The 20,359-nt window shown below is 41.2% G+C and overlaps 1 protein-coding gene across 1 annotated transcript in view; it reads left to right on the top strand.

Moving 5' to 3' along the window:
* Window positions 1-885: 885 nt before the first annotated feature.
* LOC309545764 (uncharacterized protein) overlaps window positions 886-20,359 on the top strand; it is a gene marked incomplete at its 5' end in the record, with an annotated part of 733,676 nt that continues 714,202 nt past the window's right edge. Inside the window, one exon of the mRNA XM_082245118.1 lies at window positions 886-1,752. Within this exon, the coding sequence (XP_082101244.1) occupies window positions 886-1,752 (867 nt within the window). The remainder of the gene's footprint in view (window positions 1,753-20,359) is intronic.

The raw sequence follows: 20,359 nt of genomic DNA, 5'->3' as shown, positions 1-20,359 counted from the left end.
ACATCAGCTATGAGGAAAGACTACAAGCATTGAACTTATTCTCTCTGGAGAAGAGACGCTTGAGAGGGGATATGATAACAGTGTACAAATATCGTACTGGTGACCCGAGCATAGGGAACAAACTTTTCAGAGAAAGGGAATACAATAAAACACGGGGCCACTCACTAAAACTAGAAAAAAACTGTTTAACCTTAAACTACGTAAGGGAATGTTAACTGTCAGAGCGGTAAGGATGTGGAATTCTCTTCCACAAGCAGTGGTATCAGCAGGGAGCATCGATAGTTTCAAAAAACTATTAGATGGGCACCTTAAGAAGAACAACATACAGGGGTATACAATGTACGGTTAGCAGCAAAGACACACACACACACACACGGGATGAACTGGATGGACTGGTGTCTTTTTTTCTACCTCACTAACTATGTGACAATGGGGCTCCTGTTTGGCTGTCATATTACAATAGGCCCAGCGGGAAGCAGTTAATAAATGTTAAAAAGGAAGCAACTTTTTTTAACCCTTTTTTATAGAATTATGACTTCTGTTTTTTTTCTGCACAGGTGGATCGATGAAACATTTTTTTGGCCATGCTTGTCTTGTTACAACAATACAACAAGGTTACATGAGAAGCAAGCCATATGGATGTTATAAGTGACTGAAAGTCTTTATTGCAGTTCACTAGAAGATTCACACAGGACACAAGACCTATCCGTTTTCTAAATGTTTTGAATGCTCTTCAACATTAATCCAACCTCAGAGGACAACAAACGAGAAGTAATTTTAGTGCTCTGGAAGTGACAATGTCTTTACTGTAAAGTCCAACCCATGTATATATGAGAAGTCATTTCAGAAGATATTTCTTGTTTGGAATGTGATAAAGGTTTTACAATGGAGGCAAAAGGTATAACACACCAGAAGGTTCACACTGGAGAGAAGCCATATCCATGTTTTGAATGTGATAAAACTTTTACATTGAAGTCAAATCTTGTCAGACACAAGAGGATTCACACTGGAGAGAAGCCATATCAGTGTTCTGAATGTGATAAAACTTTTACAGTTAAGTCAAATCTTATCACACACCAGAGGCTTCACACTGGAGAGAAATCCTATCAATGTTCTGAATGTGGCAAAGCTTTTACACAAAAGTCACATCTTATCACACACCAGATGATTCATACTGGAGAGAAGTCATATCAGTGTTCTGAATGTGGCAAAGCTTTTATAACCAAGAAAGAGCTCATCAGACACCAGATGATTCACACTGGAGAGAAGCCATATCAGTGTTCTGAATGTGGCAAAGCTTTTACACAGAAGTCATATCTTATCACACACCAGATGATTCACACTGGAGAGAAGTCATATCAGTGTTCTGAATGTGGCAAAGCTTTTATAACCAAGAAAGAGCTTATCAGACACCAGAGGATTCACACTGGAGAGAAGCCATATCAGTGTTCTGAATGTGGCAAAGCTTTTACACAGAAGTCATATCTTATCATACACCAGAGGATTCACACTGGAGAGAAGTCATATCAGTGTTCTGAATGTGACAAAGCTTTTACACAGAAGTCAAAGCTTATCGTACACCAGAGGGTTCACACTGGAGAGAAGCCATATCAATGTTCTGAATGTGGCAAAGCTTTTACACAGAAGTCAAAGCTTATCAGACACCAGAGGGTTCACACTGGAGAGAAGCCATACCAGTGTTCTGAATGTGGCAAAGCTTTTACAGTGAAGTCAAATCTTATCAGACACCAGAGGGTTCACACTGGCAGGAAACCATTTTAATGCTTTGAGTGTGACAAATATTATACAGTAAATGCTGTGCTAATGTATCACCAGAGGATTCATAAGCTTCAGCTGCAGAGAGGAAACTCTGGAAGAAGGAGGAATAATAAAGGATTTGCGGATGTCTCATTCGTTTCACAGCCCCAATGTCATCCCACAAGCTTGGGAAGACGTGAAAAGATAAAATGTGACTAGAAAAAAAAAAACTAAAATCTGTGAGCAAACTGGAATGTAATGATTGGATGCACTAACTGTAGTGCTTATGTCCATCAGACTTAAACCTAGAAGGCCTGTAAATATTATACCTCTTTTAGTTTTATTTTTTCAGAGAAGTATCAGTGACTGAACTGTTTTCCTCATGATTCTCATCTTTTTATTTTGTTTTTTATGGAGCTTTGACTGAACATGTAATGCATTTTCATCATTCACTAACTGAGCCGTGTTCCCAAGTGTTTTCTTCCTTGCCTGAGCGAATACATGACCAACACTGCCTCAGTACCAGAGACTAGGATGGGATCCAATGGCATCTTGCCAAGCCTCAGTGGGAGAGTCCATTCCAGGTTCTTCTGACTGTTGATACACCATATGCCAGGCTTTGGGGCTCCAGCTATGCTCACCTTATCCAAACTTCCTCTCCCATGATCAATGCCTCCTTTCCATGTTTCATCTCCTCTCATGGATGACCGCTTTGCAGGCAGGTCTGTGGTTGGGACACCAGCCAGGGAGAAGTCTCTGTTCAGTAAGAAAGTAACTTTCTAAGCTGCTGTAGGCCTTCAACACTGACTTTCTGCTGTTTATGGGATGCATTTAACAGTACCATTTAATTTCAGCTGGCTACTTTGTGTTACATTTGGTTCTACTGAAAGTCTCAGGGATTCCATCTGGTGAAGAAAGAATGTCCTTGTTATTTTCTTCCTCTGTCCATCTATTATTCATCTACATAGACTATTCACACAGCACAACTGCAAGAGCTCTGAGCATACCAAGTGTGAAGTGTGTGGTCACATTCTTATTACTTTTGAGGACTGACATTCCTCCAGTTGGGGGTCAACTGTGACCTTTTTTGCTGCCTGACCCTTTTTTTGCAGTTTTTGCACACGTTTAAAAATAATTTTAGCCTTGACAGTTATGTAAAACCCCCAAACATTATATATTTTCTGAAAGCAGACTCCCTAGAGAATAAAATAGTGGTAGTTCAAATTTATGTCACCCGATATTACCTTAAACACAATATTTAAACTAACGTGAACATTAGGGTGAACATATGCAATAAATTACCCACATTTTGGTAAAATATAAAAGAGGTTGCGCTGAGTAAATGGATATCAAATTTGTCAAAGCTTAAATTTGTGTGTGCCTGTGAAATGGCAACAAACTTCAGTCCCCTATATTTTCTATAGGCAATGCTTAAAAATAAACCCCCCCCCCTTATATGTATCAGTTTAGTGTTATGGAGGATGTCTGGTGCTAGAATTAATGCTTTCACTCCCGTGTGCATGGCAACATGTGTATCGCAATCAACATTTTCACTCGTAGGTGCCCCCCGACGCATGCGCTTACGTTTCTACGAGCGTACATGTGGAGGTGGGGGGCCTCAAAATTTCTTCGGGGGGAAATTTTATGTGCTTGGGTTTAACCAATTTTTTTGCAAAAAAAGAAAATTATTTGTAATTTTTGTTTTACTACCCTTTCATCACATAGGGGACAATGTGATGTATTTTAGGTGACAGTTTTTTTTAACCACTTCTGGACCGGAATATTTCCCACCTTAATGACCAGGCCATATTTTTCGATTCGGCGCAGCGTTACTTTAATGGACAATTGTGCGGTCGTACAATGCTGTACTGAAATAAAATTGATGTCCTTTTTTTCCCACAAATAGAGTGTTTGTTGGTATTTGATCACCTGTGCATTTTTTATTTTTTGCGCTTTAAACAAAGGGCGACAATCTAGAAAAAAAAACAATATTTTTCACATTCTGCTATATAACATTCTCCAAAAAAATAAAATGAATAAAAATAATTTTTTTTTAACATTTTTAGGCCAATTTCTTTTTCTGCTACATATTTTTGGTAAAACAAAAATCACAATAAGCGTATTTTGATTGGTTTGCACGTCTACTAACTACGGGAAAGATTTACATAATTTTAATTGTGTTTTTTTGTTTACTAGTAATGGCGATGATCTGCAATTTTTTAGCAGGACTGCGGCAATGCGGCGGACAGATCGGACCCCTAACTGACATTTTTGACACGTTTGGGTGGACCAGTGACATTACTACAGTAATCAGTGCTAAAAATATGCACTGTTACTGTAATAATGACACTGGCAGGGAAGGAGTTAACATTGTGGGTGATCAAGGGGTTAAATGTGAGCCTAGGAGTGTGATTCTAACTGTGGGGGGGCGTGGCTTGTGAAATGATCATAGAGACATGTGATCCTATATAGAAGGATCACAGGGGCTTTATGATTATTCCAGGGAAAAGAATGGTCAGCTGTAGGGATGCACCGAAATTTCGGCCGCCGATATTTTCGGCCAAAAATGATACTATTTCATTTCGGCCGATAGGGGGTTAAAAAAGCCGAAAATGTATGGCCGCTGATCTGTGAAAGAAGTGAGTCATTGACTTCCCTGTCCGCCGCGATCCGTTGCGGTGCCTCCTTCATTGTGATTTACAGCTTGTCGTCCCGGGGGAGAGGGACCCAGAATGCACAGTGACAGTGTAGGAGGATCTCATTCTCCTCCGCCCTTCAGTGCCTTCACGTGATGTTTGCTTTGGAGGAAGGTAATGTTATGTGCTGTGCTGTAAAAAAAAAACTGTTTCTCCCCTGCATAAATGTCAGTAGTAGAACGGATTCACAGCCTAGTGCAGTGCTCACCCCTTTCTAATTGCAGTGCGCGAGTTAATAAAGTTAACCCCTTAGATAAAAAAACTAAGAGAATCTGTTCTTAGGATAACAAACAAAGAAATTAAGAAATATATATGTATAAAGAGATAATAGAGAGATTGGCTGCGGCCCACTTCAAGATATATATATATATATATATATATATATATATATATATATATATATATATATATATATATATATATATATATATATAATATATATATATAGAGGGAAATAAATTATCAATATATAAATAACCTCAATAATCTACATAATAAAAGTGTCAAACACGCCTATAATAAATAACCCATAAATTTATATCAGCAATAAATAAGCAATATATTCAATATCCTATAAAAGCTCTCACTAATGTGGATAAAAAAAATAATGTGTGGCTTATACAGTACATAAATATGAACTTAGCAAATATAGAATAAATATAAATGAGCAATAACAAGTGCAGTAAAACGTATATCCTCGTGCACAAGGATATACGTTTTACTGTACTTGTTATTGCTCATTTATATTTATTCTATTTATTTACCGTATATAATTGAGTATAAGCCGACCCGAGTATCAGCCGAGACCCCTACTTTTACCACAAAAAGATGGGAAAAATCATTGACTCGAGTATAAGCCTAGGGTGAGAATGCAGGGCGGCGGGCATGGTGCAGGAGAATGCAGGGTACTGGCATGGTGCAGGAGAATGCAGGGTGACTGGCATGGTGCAGGAGAATGCAGGGTACTGGCATGGTGCAGGAGAATGCAGGGTGACTGGCATGGTGCAGGAGAATGCAGGGTACTGACATGGTGCAGGAGAATGCAGGGTGACTGGCATGGTGCAGGAGAATGCAGGGTACTGGCATGGTACAAGAGGATCCGGGGTTGTGGGCATACTACAGGAGATGCAGTGCTGTGGGCATGGTACATGTGGACCATGCCCGCAGCACTGCATCCCTTGTAGTGTGCCCGCAGCCCTGCATAATGGCAGGTAGTGAAGCTGTTTCACTTACCTGTTCCAGAGGCGCCTTCATTTTAACCACTTGCCGACTGCCTAACGCCGATCTACGTCGGCAGTCAGCCCCTCACAGGCAAAGTGACGTAGGGCTACGTCACTAGCTTGTGAGGGTCTAGGGAGCGAGCGCGCGCCCCCGGAGGTGCGCTCCCGCTCCCGCGTGGTCACGGACCCCCCCGCGCGTGTGACCAGCGGACCCGATGTCCGCCGGTCACTCGGCGATCGGCGGGGGAGAGGGAGAATGTCAGGCAGCTTGTGTAAACAAGCTGCCTGTCATTCTCCTCGCTGTAAAGACACTGATCAAACGGATCTAGTATGTAGATCCGTTGATCAGTGTCCTTACAGCTCAAGCCACAGCCAATCACAGTAGAAAGCACGCCCCTAGGGATACACACAGCCCCTCCCTTCCAAATAAAGTTAACCCCTTCACAACCAGTGTATTTTTACAGTAACAGTGCATATGTATAGCACTGATTACTGTAGAAATGTCACTGGTAACCCCAAAAGTGTCACAAATGTCAGTCAAGGGTCCGATCTGTCCGCCCCAATGTCGCAGTACCGCAAAACAAATCGCAGATCGCCGCCATTACGCGTTAAAAAAAAAAACAACAAAAATGACAAAAATCTTTCCCTTTGTTAGTAAACGCGATAACTTTTGCGCAAACCAATCAAAATACGCTTTTTGCGATTTTTTTTACCAAACATATGTAGCATAAAACAAATTGGCCGAAAATTTTAAAAAATTTTGATTTTTACTTTTTTTTGGGGGGGAATTTCATATAAAAAAATGTGAAAAATATTGTTATTTTTGCAAAATTGACGCTCTTTTTTTGTTTAAAATCGCACAGGTGATCAAATACCACCAAAAGAAAGCTCTGTTTGTGGGAAAAAAAGGACGTCAAATTCGTTTAGGTACAGCGTCGCACGACCGCGCAATTGTCTGTTAAAGTCACGCAGTGCCGAATCGCAAAATACCCCCTGGTCAGGAAGGGGGTAAAATCTTCCGGGGCTTAAGTGGTTAAAAATGGCGCCGCCCGGCGCCGACACGTCATTGCGCACGCGCCGCCGCCGCTCGTATACTTTCGGCTATTCCCGGCCTCTCCCGAGCGGCGCCGGGAATAGCCGAAATTACACGAGCGGCGGCAGCGCGTGCGTGGTGACATGTATGCGACGGGCGGCGCCATTTTTAAACCTTAAACCCATCGGAGCGGACAGGAAATTTTTTTTTTTTCCTTGACTCGAGTATAAGCCGAGGGGGACGTTTTCAGCACAAAAAAATGTGCTGAAAAACTCGGCTTATACTCGAGTATATACGGTAAGTGATTTTCTAAGTTCATATTTATGTACTGTATAAGCCACACATTCTTTTTTTTATCCACATTAGTGAGAGCTTTTATAGGATATTGAATATATTGCTTATTTATTGCTGATATTAATTTATGGGTTATTTATTATAGGCGTGTTTGACACTTTTATTATGTAGATTATTGAGGTTAAAAAAAGTCAGTTTCGGTTTTCGGCCAAGGGCATCCTGAACTTACGGTTTCGGTTTCGGGCCCAGAATTTTCATTTCGGTGCATCTCTAGTCAGCTGTGTTTATAACATCCGACCGTCCTTCTCTCAGCGGGGATCGGAGCCGCCTGACCCGTGCATCGGCTTGCCCGCCGCTGAGTGGGGCAGGAACGTGCCGCCGGCAGCGCGCGCGCTCGCCTCCTAGCTGCAGGCGCGCGACTGATGTAGGTCTACGTCGGTTTGTGCAGGAGAGAGATGAAAGATGGCGGGTGGTCGGCACCAGGTTAATGAGACCTGCAGGGTCTAAAATATCTGTCATTAGCAAACAAGTTTTTGATTTTCCGAGTCTCCCCTTGTAACATTTTTATTACTTGTTGATCCTCCCAGTTGATCTATTTCATTCTACTTCCTATTGAAGGTTAAGCAATTTGGCAAAAAATGGCAGTTGGAGGGGTTGCTTACTGTCAGTTTTAATTCATATGGAGGATAACCCTTAGAAAAAACCCTGTTGCTGTAACTGCTTTAGAAGCGTTAGCTGAAGTTGGGCTTTTTTTGTTGTCTTACTTACACATAGTTACATAGTTAGTCAGGTTGAAAAAAGACACAAGTCCATCTGGCTCAACCAATTAAAAAAAAAAAAAACCAGTAAAGAAAACCCAAACACAATCCCATATACACAATCCTATACACACAGATGATCCATAGGAAGGCGAAAACCCCCAGCAAAGCATGATCCAATTTTCTCCAGCAGGGGAAAAAATTCCTTCCTGATCCCCAGAGAGGCAATCGGATATTCCCTGGATTAACTTTACCTATAAATCCTAGTAGCCATTTATATTATGTACACCCAGGAAAGAATCCAGGACTTTTTTAAAGCAATCTAGTGAGCTGGCAGTAACCACCTCTGGAGGGAGTCTATTCCACATTTTCACAGCTCTTACGGTGAAGAAACCTTTCTGTATTTGGAGATGAAATCTATTTTCCTCTAGATGTAAAGAGTTCCCCCTTGTCCTCTGTGTTGACCTTAAAGTGAACAACTCAACGCCAAGTTTACTATATGGACCGCTTATGTATTTATACATGGAGATCATATCCCCCCTTATGTATTTATACATGGAGATCACATCCCCCTTATGTATTTATACATGGAGATCATATCCCCCTTATGTATTTATACATGGAGATCATATCCCCCCTTATGTATTTATACATGGAGATCACATCCCCCTTATGTATTTATACATGGAGATCATATCCCCCCTTATGTATTTATACATGGAGATCATATCCCCCCTTATGTATTTATACATGGAGATCATATCCCCCTTATGTATTTATACATGGAGATCATATCCCCCCTTATGTATTTATACATGGAGATCATATCCCACCTTATGTATTTATACATGGAGATCATATCCCCCCTTATGGATTTATACATGGTGATCATATCCCCCTTATGTATTTATACATGGAGATCATATCCCCCTTATGTATTTATACATGGAGATCATATCCCACCTTATGTATTTATACATGGAGATCATATCCCCCCTTATGTATTTATACATGGTGATCATATCCCCCTTATGTATTTATACATGGTGATCATACCCCCCCTTATGTATTTATACATGGAGATCATACCCCCCCTTTATGTATTTATACATGGAGATCATATCCCCCCTTTACGTATTTATACATGGAGATCATATCCCCCCTTATGTATTTATACATGGAGATCATATCCCCCCTTATGTATTTATACATGGTGATCATATCCCCCCTTATGTATTTATACATGGTGATCATACCCCCCCCCTTAATCTCCTCTTCTCGAGAGAGAATAAATTCAGTTCCTTTAATCTTTTCTCATAGCTGAGCTCCTCCATGCCTCTTATCAGTTTGGTTGCCCTTCTCTGCACTTTCTCCAGTTTCCTGATATCCTTTTTAAGAACTGGAGCCCAAAACTGAACTGCATATTCCAGATGAGGTCTTACTAATGATTTGTACAGGGGAAAAATTATCTCTCTCTCTCTGGAGTCCATGCCTCTTTTAATACAAGAAAGGACTTTGCTTGTTTGGAAACTGCAGCTTGGCATTGCATGCTATTATTAAGATTAGGATCTATCAGAACACCCAGATCCTTCTCGGCTATGGATTCCCCCAGATCCTTCTCCACTATGGATTCCCCCAGATCCTTCTCCGCTAGGAATTTCCCCACATCCTTCTCCACTATGTATTCCCCCAGATCCATCTTCGCTATGGATTCCCCCAGATCCTTCTCCACTATGGATTCCCCCAGTACGACTCCCCCTAGTATGTATGATGCATGCATATTCTTACCCCCAAGTGCATAACTTTACATTTATCAACATTAAACCTCATTTGCCACCTAGTTGACCAATGAAACAGTGCATTGAGGTCAGCTTGTAAGTTGAAGACATCCTATAAGGAAATTATTCCACTGCAAAGCTTGGTGTCATCTGCAAAGACTGAAATGGTACTTTTAATCCCAGACCCAATATCATTTATAAATATATTAAAAAGTAAGGGTCCCAACACTGAACCTTGGGGTACACCACTGATAACCTTACACCATTCAGAGTAAGAATCATTGACCCTCTGACCCGGAGAAATCTCTGAATTCTATCTTTTAGCCAATTTTCTATCCAATTGCAAACCGATCTTTCCAAGCCTGTAGACTTTACCTTACACATTAACTTATAACCTATCTAAGACTTCCCTGTACAGGGTGACAACGCTGCTGTGTAATGTTACTGCAGAATGATGGGGGTTGTCACCCTGTTACTGAAGGTGGGAAAATAACAGATCTACAGAAAGGATAACAGGTGATAAAACGATGTTGCAGAGGGAACTCTGGGAATGATAATGACAGATTGCATTACACATTAAGTTAGCAGACTTCCTGCTGTTGGTCTTATGTATGAATCGTGTTCTGATATTTACTGTCCTGCTGTAAAAGGTGTAAATGATTGCCCACATCTTTCCTGTAGTAGCCGGGACTACAAAATCATCTTAGGAATATTAGGATGGGTACCTACCCAAGGGGGTCACCTTTTTGGTTTTAGGAGAAACATTTCACATGGATTCTTAAATTCCATTAATGACACCGACAAGGGAAGTCTCACTTACCTCGCTAACAATAGGAGAGCCAATCACAGGCCAGTAACATTTCATGGTTTCTCAATGTAATTGCAGAATGTTTAATCCCTATTGGTCCAATGGATTTCTAGTCCTTCCAGATAAAATATACTTCTTGTGTGGAAGGAGCACCCTAAAATGTCTTCCCTTCAATTCCCCCCATAGCTGTACTTTAGGTTATGTTGCCCCTCCCATATCTGTAAGGGAAAGCCTCAATTTCTTCCAATACTCCCCTGGCCTTCCAATGAGAAGAAACATTTTCTCTGGAGTGGAAATGTTTTATGCAGTGATCCCTTCATAGACGGGATGGGGAATCTAAGTAATCTAAGATAATTAGGATGAACCCGTGTACTGGAGTCATGGATCAGATAACCAATGAGACCATTGATGTTATAGCAGAACTGACAGCAGAAGTGTCTCCATCACCTAAGGTGGTGTCACAGAACTGCATGGCTGCTGACTATCTCTGGGAAGCTCAAGGTGGAGTCTACAATCTGGTGTCACATAGAGAGTGTTATACATTTATTTTATATCATGAGGATCTCAGAAGGAGATATCTACACAAGGTAAAGGAGTTCCAACAGGCACCTGGGTGGGAGGAAGTGGAATCCATTGTATTGGATGGGTTTAGTTGGAATTTGGTTGAGTAATATGGGGGGTTTGCTTCTTAAGACATTAGTTGTTACTATAGTTTTGATTATAATTTTATAGATTGCTGTTATTGTTTCTTTCAATGCCTTAATTGCTTTTTTTTTATGCACATGGATAAATTCACATTTTTACACCAAAGGATTGTTGAAAACCCCAAAACATTATTTTTTTTGCTTCTGAAAGCAGAGACCCTGGAGAATAAAATGGTGGTAGTTGCCATTTTTCCTGTCACATAATATTAGCGCAAGTGTTTATCAAATGCATATTTTCTGTAAAAAACTAAAACAGTAACGTTCATTTTAGTGCACACAAATACAAGATATTACCTAATTTCTTTAGTGAAATATAAAATATGAGGTTTGTGTCTTGTATATAGATACCAAACATGTCAAACTCTATAAATTGGATGAACTTGTGAAATGGTGACAAACTTCAGTACCAAAAATGTCCCATAGGTGACGCTCTAAAATCCTTTACAGGTCATCAGTATAAATAGTTATAGTTATACTCTAAGTTTGTTTTAATTTTTCCCTCAACTTCATTTCTATTACATAGGGGGTTGATAGCCCCTCATGTGATAGCATATTGCTGGTCACAGGTCCTCTTTAAAGAGACGTTAGACCCCTAATGTCACCTCTGTACCCCAAAAAAGATGATCAAGCACAGATTTGAGTGAAAGGGTTACACTAATGTACATCTGCCAGATCTGTATCTGAGGAGACCATAAAAGCAGCATTAGAAAGAAATGTGAGCATGGCTTCAGTCAGGCGATGGTCCTGGTGGTCATGGTCTTGTTCTCCTTCAGTTCCTCTAACCTTGTAGATGGTGACATGGACTTGTTGTGTGGGAATGAGCAGGAGGGGCTCGGGGTTATCTTCTACCCAATGAGCTTGTTATGGATAAAATATGAAAGTGTCTTCTGGGAATTTACAGGGATTTGGTGTTTAGAGGGTTACATAAGTGGGCTTGGCTGATATTAATGAGGGGTGTGTCATATGGTAATCAGTTTCTTAGCATAGATGATATAAATGGTATAAATATATCCTTGAAATGTAAACAATCTATCTCTTTTCTTCTGTTGGTAAAGTGTCACATATATATGATTAATAAAGTTGGATGATATTTTCACTGCACAATACTGTGGTCTGGGTTCTTCTACAACACATCCACCCAAAAATGTAATCTTCCAGTTATAGGAGTCTGGTGGAATGGGTGACAAGCTGATTGTATCTCTTAGGTCCCTTGTACATGGGGGGTCCAGTCCCTGTGTGTGCAATGCTGGCGGTATAATACACCTGGTAGGCACAGGTACAGCGTCCACCCCCGCTGCCTGCAGCCTGTCAAAGTCTAGGCTAAATGCTGCACCGCGTTTACCTCGTGTTTAGGGCACTCTGCGTTCAGGGAGAAATGCCGTCATCCTGATCAGACAAAGCATAAAGCAGATGTAGGCAGGTGCAGTCTTCTTCTTCCACTGTAGGTGGCGCCCAACCAGAGTGGGATCACAGCCTGGAGAGGAAGTCAGGGGAAACGTGGTCTCTCTGTGGCTTCCTGGACTCAGTGTGTAATAAAGGGTCCACTTGAATCCTGGAGCCATTTTTTTTATGTTTTTTATTTTTTTGTTTACATGTTTTAAAAATCATTTTATGGCCTGAAGATTACTTAAAACCCCCAATATATTATATATCTATTGACAGCAGACACCCTAGAGAATAAAATGTTGGTAGTTCTAATTTATTTATGTTACATGATATTAGAGCAATGCTTTATAAAAGGCAAAATTTTAGTAATAAATACATTAAAGTTATTTCTTGGCACATAAATGCAATTTAACCTCTTAAGCTTCGGAAAGTTTTCCCCTCTTCATGACCAGGGCATTTTTTACTATTCTGCACTGCACTACTTTAACTGCCAATTGCACGGTCATGCAGCGCTGTACTCAAATTAAGTTTACATAATTTTTTTTCACAAAAACAAAGATTTCCTTTGGTGGTATTTGCTAACTACTGGGGTTTCTATTTTTTATTATATAAATGATACATATGGAAAAAAAAAAACATTTTATTTTATATTTCTATTATAAAAAAAATATCCAATAAAATCAATTTTTTTCATAAATTTAAGAAATATATATATATATTTTTTTTTTACCAAAGACATGTAGCAGAATACAATACAGTCTACAAACTATGGAATATATACTGGAATTTACACAGCTTTTACTTTCTGACTGCCTATCACATTTCTTGATGTACTAAAATGCCACAGCAGTACATAAACCCCCAAAATGACCCCTTTTTGGAATGTAGACGCCCCAGAGGTATTTGCTGAGAGGCATGGTGAGTGCATGGAAGATTTTATTTATCGCAAAAAGGTTTTTGAATATGACAAAAAAATTGTTTTTCTTTTTTGTACACAAAGTTGTCACTTTAATGAGATATTTCTCACACAAGCCATGGATATATGTGGCATTACACCCCAAAACACATTCTGCTACTTCTCCTGAGTATGGGGATCCCACATGTGAGAGACTTTTTGGCAGTCTAGCCACATACAGGTCCCCAAAATCCAATGACCACCTTCAGGCTTTCAAAGGGTGTATTTCTCTTCCTCACTACCTATCACAGTTTCAGAGATCCTGAAATGCCAGGATAGAACAAATACCCCCCAAATCACCTCCTTTTGGAAAGTAAACACCCCAAAGTATTCGATAAGAGGCATGGGGAGTATTTTGAAGATCTCATTTTTGTAACAAGGTTTTGAAAAATGAAAAAATAAAATAAAATATCCATGCGGCGGCCTGCCTGTGTGATATAGCGGCAGCAGCTGCTGCTCTCCCTGTCAGGCTTCACCAGTCCAGCACTGTGCAGAGGGATCAACCCATCCAAAGAGGGATCTCCATCCAGGTGGATGATAAACACTGACATGTGATTTGGATGAGTCTTTAAGTATCTGATTTTGTGAGTACATAAACGCATGTACATGGGACTAAACACAACACAATGTGACTCTGGGGACAAAACACAAGTTTGTCTCCTTTGATCCCCTGTCCTTCCCAATGCTAAAAGACGCACTGCGAACGCATGTAAACGGACATGTGGAAATTCATGAGAAACGTGCAGTTCCTGGTGTGACCGGACCCTTACAGGGAAAACTTTTATTTGGGGGTGACGTTTGGTGACAATGTGATCAGTTACACCCACTTATGTTTTATTTCATTATTACTTTTCTTTTATATCAGTGTTTTCACTTCAGTACATGAAATAATCTGATATCTGAGGGAAATCTGAGAGCGATATGAAGACTTTGTGGCGTTATATTGTATGTTCATATGTCTGTGTGTATATCAGACCGAAAAGAGGGACAGAGAAATATGGAGTCCTACAAGGGAGAGTGATGGGAGATATGATAAAATACAATCTCATTACCTCCTCCGCTGATACTTCCAGCAATGTCTCCTCTATAATTCCTCTCACATGGAGCTTCCTGTCTGTACCTCACTTCACTTCCTGTCTGTACCTCACTTCACTTCCTGTTTGTACCTCACTTCCCGCCCGTACCCTACATAACTTCCTGTCTGTACCTTACCTCACTTCCTGTCTTCCAGAGAGATTTCCTGTCTCTGTATAAGTGAGATCACCACCTTGTGGAGCTCAGAAGAACTGCAGCCACAAGAAGTATAAAATGAAGCTAAAACCAAACTGTGTACAATTAAAGAAAGATTTATTAACCTCTGGAAGGATTTACCCCCTTCATCTCCAGGGCTTGTTTTGCAATTCAGTACTGTGTTACTTTAACTACTTCAGTACCGGGAACTTTTACCTCCTTCCTGCCCAGGCTAGATTTCAGCTTTCAGAGCTGTCACACTTTGAATGACAATTACGCAGTCATGCAACACTGTAACCATTAGAATTTTTTATCATTTTTTCTCACACAAATAGAGCGTTGTTTTGGTGGTATTTAATCACCACTGGGTCTTTTATTGTTTGCTAAATAAATGAAAAACTACAGAAAATATTGAAAAAAAAGTTTTTCTTTTCTGTTACTGTCAAAAAATTTGGAAATGAATAATCTTCCTTCAGAAGTTTAGGCCAAAATGTATTCTGCTACATTTTTTATTTAAATAACCCAAATCAGTGTATATTATTTAGTCTGTAGGATTGTTATAGAGTCCACAAACTGCTGTATGAGTAACTACTGAAAATCGACCAATCCTGATGTACTGATGGCCGATCTCATTTCTTGAGGGCTGAAAATGCCAGGACAGTACAAATACCCCCCTCCCCCCACCCAAATTATCCCTTTTATAAAGTCCAAGGTATTTAGTAAGAGGCATGGCAAGTTTTTTGAAGTTTTAATTTTTTGTCACAATTTTTAGGAAAGTTTAAAAAAAAAATCACATTTTCTTTTAACATACTGTCACCAGTGCAATACAGCATTGTCATATAATGGGTGTGATTGTGATCAGGGACACTAACTGGTGACAGTATGGAAAAAAAGATAATAATATAAAAATAATATTTTTTTTTTCCTTTCTATTACTTTTTTTTTTTACAATTTTTTTTAAACACTGTTACCAGAGCAATACAGTGTTACCATAGAAACACTGTACTAATCTGGGGAAGTGATAATTTTACAAATTTTGATTGTTTATACTAGTACATTTTACTAACCCGATCAACCATTTTTAATCAGTTACATTTAATAATATGGTACAGATGGGCTGTGATTGGCCCTGTCTGTACTATGTGATCAGTGTGATCAATCACAGCTAGCTACACAATTGTACAAAATGGATGACATGAAAGTAAGCCATCCATTGTTTACAAATGTCATGTGATCTGCTGCGATTGGTCATAGTGATCACATGGTACAGGCAATGAGCCGGTACACTGATCAGTCATCGATGGATGCAGCAGAGAACACGGGCATATGATGATTCGGGTCACATTTCTTGAGGCACTAAAATTTCAAGACAGTACAAACATCCCCAAAGGACCCCTCTTTGGAAGATGTTTGCTCAGAGACATGCTGAATACATAGAAGATTTTTTTTTTTTTGCCAATAAGTTGTTGGAAAAAGAAAAAAAAAAATTAGATATTTCTCACACATGCAATGGGTATATGTGGGATTACACCCCAAAACACATTCTTCTACTTCTCCTGAATATGAGGATATCACATGTGAGAGACTTTTTGGCAGTCTAGCCACATACAGGTCCCCAAAATCCAATGACCACCTTTAGGATTTCAAGGCACATTGATTTTCCTGACTACCTATCACATTTCCGGAGGCTCCTAAATGCCAGGTCTGTAAATCATCCCCTAAATGACCCCTTTTTGGAAAGTTTACACCCCAAGGTATTTGCTAAGAGGCATGTTGAGTCCATGGAAGATCTTATTTTTTGCTGCAAGTGTATTGTCATTGAAGTGCATGAAACACATTATTTTCTCCTATCTATGCCTGGCCATTGCAGCAGAGAACACGGGGATATGATGAATCGGGTCTGTGGACCAATATGACTGCAATGCATTTTTGTAAGGCTCATATTAAGGGTGAGGTCCAAAAGAGTCTTAAATTCAGAAATCGTGACAGGTTTCCACTCAAGTTTCCTGGCAAGGTATGAGTTTGGGTTGGCGGCAATATAATGGTCAGCATAAAGATTAGTTTGGTCCACAATCAAATTAAAGAGGTGTTCAGTGAAAAACAGCTAAAAAAAATGTCAGGGGTGGTTGTTAAGTTTGCCGTTTCCATCTGAACCCTGAGCTGAGCTGTGAATGGGGGGAGGGTAATGGGTGCTGCTGAATCTGGGGGCAGCCAATCAGAGTTCACAAGCACCTCTGAATGGGCTCTACAGGTCTGTACTTGAAATCTTGGTGGCTGAGCTTGCACTCCGCTATTAGTGCCGGCCTCCTCACCAGCTTGTACTGCACTTCTAGGACTCTCCACATCACCATGGGATACTGCAGTGCTGGTGTGTAAAAGGCCAGGATGTACGAGGCCTCTGGAGCAGCGCTAGTACTGGCACTCTGCTGCATATGAGCATAACTCTGCTTTTCTAGCACCTCAGTAACCTGGGGTTGGGTACGTCTGATCTTAGCAGGGACATCTTCTCCATCGTCTGAGCTCCCTGTCAGGGTGCCGCTGCTTTCCACAGGCTCATGTTCTGAGCCGGATTCTGATAGAGAGGATTCCCCTTCACTCTCATCTGTCATACTCAGAATCCTGTAGGTCTCCTCACTAGTGGTCCTTTCTTTGGACATTTTGGGCAGTAAATTTACAGGTACCAAGTGCGACTCACGGGAAAAAGAGCTCCTGGCTGTCAGTGATGGTTTGTGTGCTAGAAATAAGATTTCCCTGCTAGTGCTGCAGAGATCAGGCCTGATCTTTCTAACACTGCAGTTTTGTGTACAATGTATCAGAGGTGGCAGTGATCAGAGAACGGGGCTGATCCCACTAACACTGCATTTTTGGGGACACTATACTATTGGGGACACTGGTAAAGTTCTGTTTGTGATCAATATACTGATCCATGTTCAGACTCTATATCAATATTGGCGGTTATAGTGTGACTTTGATAATGTTTCTGGCAATAAAGGGGTTAAATGTGGATGGCGATAGTGTGGCGGACAATCTGACACTATCTGGGAGGGACACTGACTGACTCTGACGTTATCTGAAGTCACTAGTGACACTAATACAGTGATCAGTGAAAATGCTGTACACTGTACTAATGACACTGTGAGAGGGCAGTGAAAGGGTTACCTGGAGGGAGATCAAGGGGTTAAATGTGCCTCACTAAGTGTGTGGAAGTGTAAATGTGCTGATTGGACTCACACAGGTCTGCTTTCTTCTCTCTGAACAGAAAAGGGCTCAGAGAGAGAGAAGAACGGTGCAGTTCCTGTGTCTGTGATTACAAAACATGGACACGGCTGATCTGTGATTCCGTACAGCCAATCAGCAGGTCCAGGCCAAAAATCATTGGCTGGGACCTGCTGACCGACTTGTGCTGTACTGAATGACAGCACAGATGGGGTGGTGGGAGCGCCCCCTACCTGGAAATGCTGGATGTCATCCATGTACCTCATCCAGCACAGCGGGGCCGCTCGGCCGCAGTAAGAAGGCAGTGGGCGGTCCACAAGCAGTGAAAATGTCACCTATTGATCATTTTGGGGGCTGTAATTCTCCCAGTCTCATGGACACACACAGGATTTGTATCCTTTTACTCCACACAACTTCATCTTTTATTTTCTACAAACAATGTGGTATTATATTGTGCTTTGTCTGCACTAACATTTATTGGAACGTATAGTTTACTGAAAATGTAGAACTGATAAAAAGTTGCACAAATATTGTGTGACCGAAAAAATTCCAACCGCCATCTTTTTATTCTACAGGGTCTCTGCTTTCAGAAAATATATCAGATTTTGGTTGTTTTTTTTAAACTACCATCTACTCACTGTGCTATAGTCACACTGGAGGGGGAGGGGCAGTAGTGACAGTTTCTTCTTCTTTGTTCAGTCACAGGAGGGGGCAGGGTGGTGACCAATCTGAATTCCTTATACAGTGCAGAGAAAAGTGAGGTCACAACCTGACTCTGCTGTCTAGCAGGGGGACATAAATAACATAACTGGCTGAACAGAATAACATTCCATCCAATGATGAAAAGCATCCGGTGCACCAATAATCCCCTGGGACATGCAAACAAACTGGGAAACCCCCAGGGGGCACATAAAAGCCGTCTTCTATTGATTATCATCACTCATGGATACTTGATAGTCCCCGGATCTCAAGTCCATTACTGTGAACCATTTACTGCCTTGCAGGATAAGAGGTTCCCCAGTGTGAGGAGGAGTTTATTGATCTTGATCAGTTCTATGATTCACAGTTCTGTAATCAATACATATTCATACTCCACCATTTCTCTTTCTGATCACCACTATTGGGCTCAGCAATGATGGTTTTATCTTTTATTTTTTACACTCTCACACATCATCCAAATCTTAGGAAGGAGTCCATCGGAATCTCATTCTAGAAAGGGTGATCTCCGTTAGGTGAATAGTGTGCTGAATGCTCCGGATAGGTGACATAGGGGGAGGGGCAGTAGCTCCTTTATGATCTGAGCAGTCCTTCATTCATCACCATGTAGCAAAGCCCTATAGGAGCTGCAAGCAGTGTTGGTCATCTTACTTTAAAAAAGTAATTAGTTACAGTTACAAATTACTTCTCCCAAAAAGTAATTGAGTTAGTGACTCAGTTACCACATAGAAAAAGTAATTAGTTACTCAGCAAAGTAACTGCGACTTTTTTACTATAATTCAATTACGTTCTCTAAGATCTTTAATAGTGGTAGCAGTGTGGCACACTGTGGGGGTCTGAGTCTTCCTGACTGTGTGAGTAACTTTGACTGGCTGGTGGTGGCGGTGTGGCACACTGGTGGTGTCGCACACTGGTGGTGGTGGTGGCAGTTTTGCACGGTGGTGGTGGCAGTGGCACACTGGTGGTGGTGGTGGCGGCGTGGCACACTTGTGGTGGTGGTGGCAGTGTGGCACACTGTTGGTGGTGGTGGCAGTGGTGTGGCACACTGGTGGTGGCGGCGGTGTGGCACACTGGTGGTGGTGGCGGTCTGAGTCCTGACTGACTGAGTCTGTCAGTAACTGTATTTTGTTTTTTGGTACCTACTGTGCTGCTGCTGTCTGGCTGGCTGCTGGTGGTGTGGCTGGAAAAGTGGCAATGGTGGTCGGCTAGTCGCATGCTCTGCCCTCCTGGGCCTGGCACGCTGTGCTCTGCCGCTCGCCTCTCCTCATCAAGTCTCCTCCTCCTCTCTCTCTCTGCACTACCGTGGGCAGCGCCGGCCGTGGTCATAGAGGAGAGGGGGAATTACAATTACACTGCTGCCATCTAGTGGCGGTAGATGTAATTGCGGTAAGGCAGCCGAAGTAATGGCACCGGCGTTACAGAGAGGGCACGAGTATTCAGATAGATTACTCGTTACCCTCAAAATTAACTGCTTTAAGTAACGCCATTTACTTAAACGCAGTTACTTCCATCACTGGCTGCAAGTAGCTGGGATCCCCCACCCTGCACAGCCAGGCACACCTAATCTTCCCTATATATAACACTGATATCTGTACACTGAGTGGCACTCCGTATAAAGATGTCAGTGTTATATATGCAGGTAGGTACCAGCACTCAGTGTACACATATCAGTCTTATACAGTATATAGGGAATAGCACTCACTATGTATATAGATATCAGGGTTATTAGATATGGGATAGGGAATTGCACCTGGGGGATGGGCAATGGGCAGGAACACTCAGCCTTGCTGGTATAGAATAAAGCAG

This window comes from Pelophylax lessonae (genome assembly GCF_965119305.1).
Source record: "Pelophylax lessonae genome assembly, chromosome: 2".
Classification (NCBI taxonomy): Eukaryota; Metazoa; Chordata; class Amphibia; order Anura; family Ranidae; genus Pelophylax; species Pelophylax lessonae.
The sequence above is the reverse complement of the archived record's forward strand: the minus strand, read 5'-3'. Positions and strand labels throughout refer to the sequence as shown.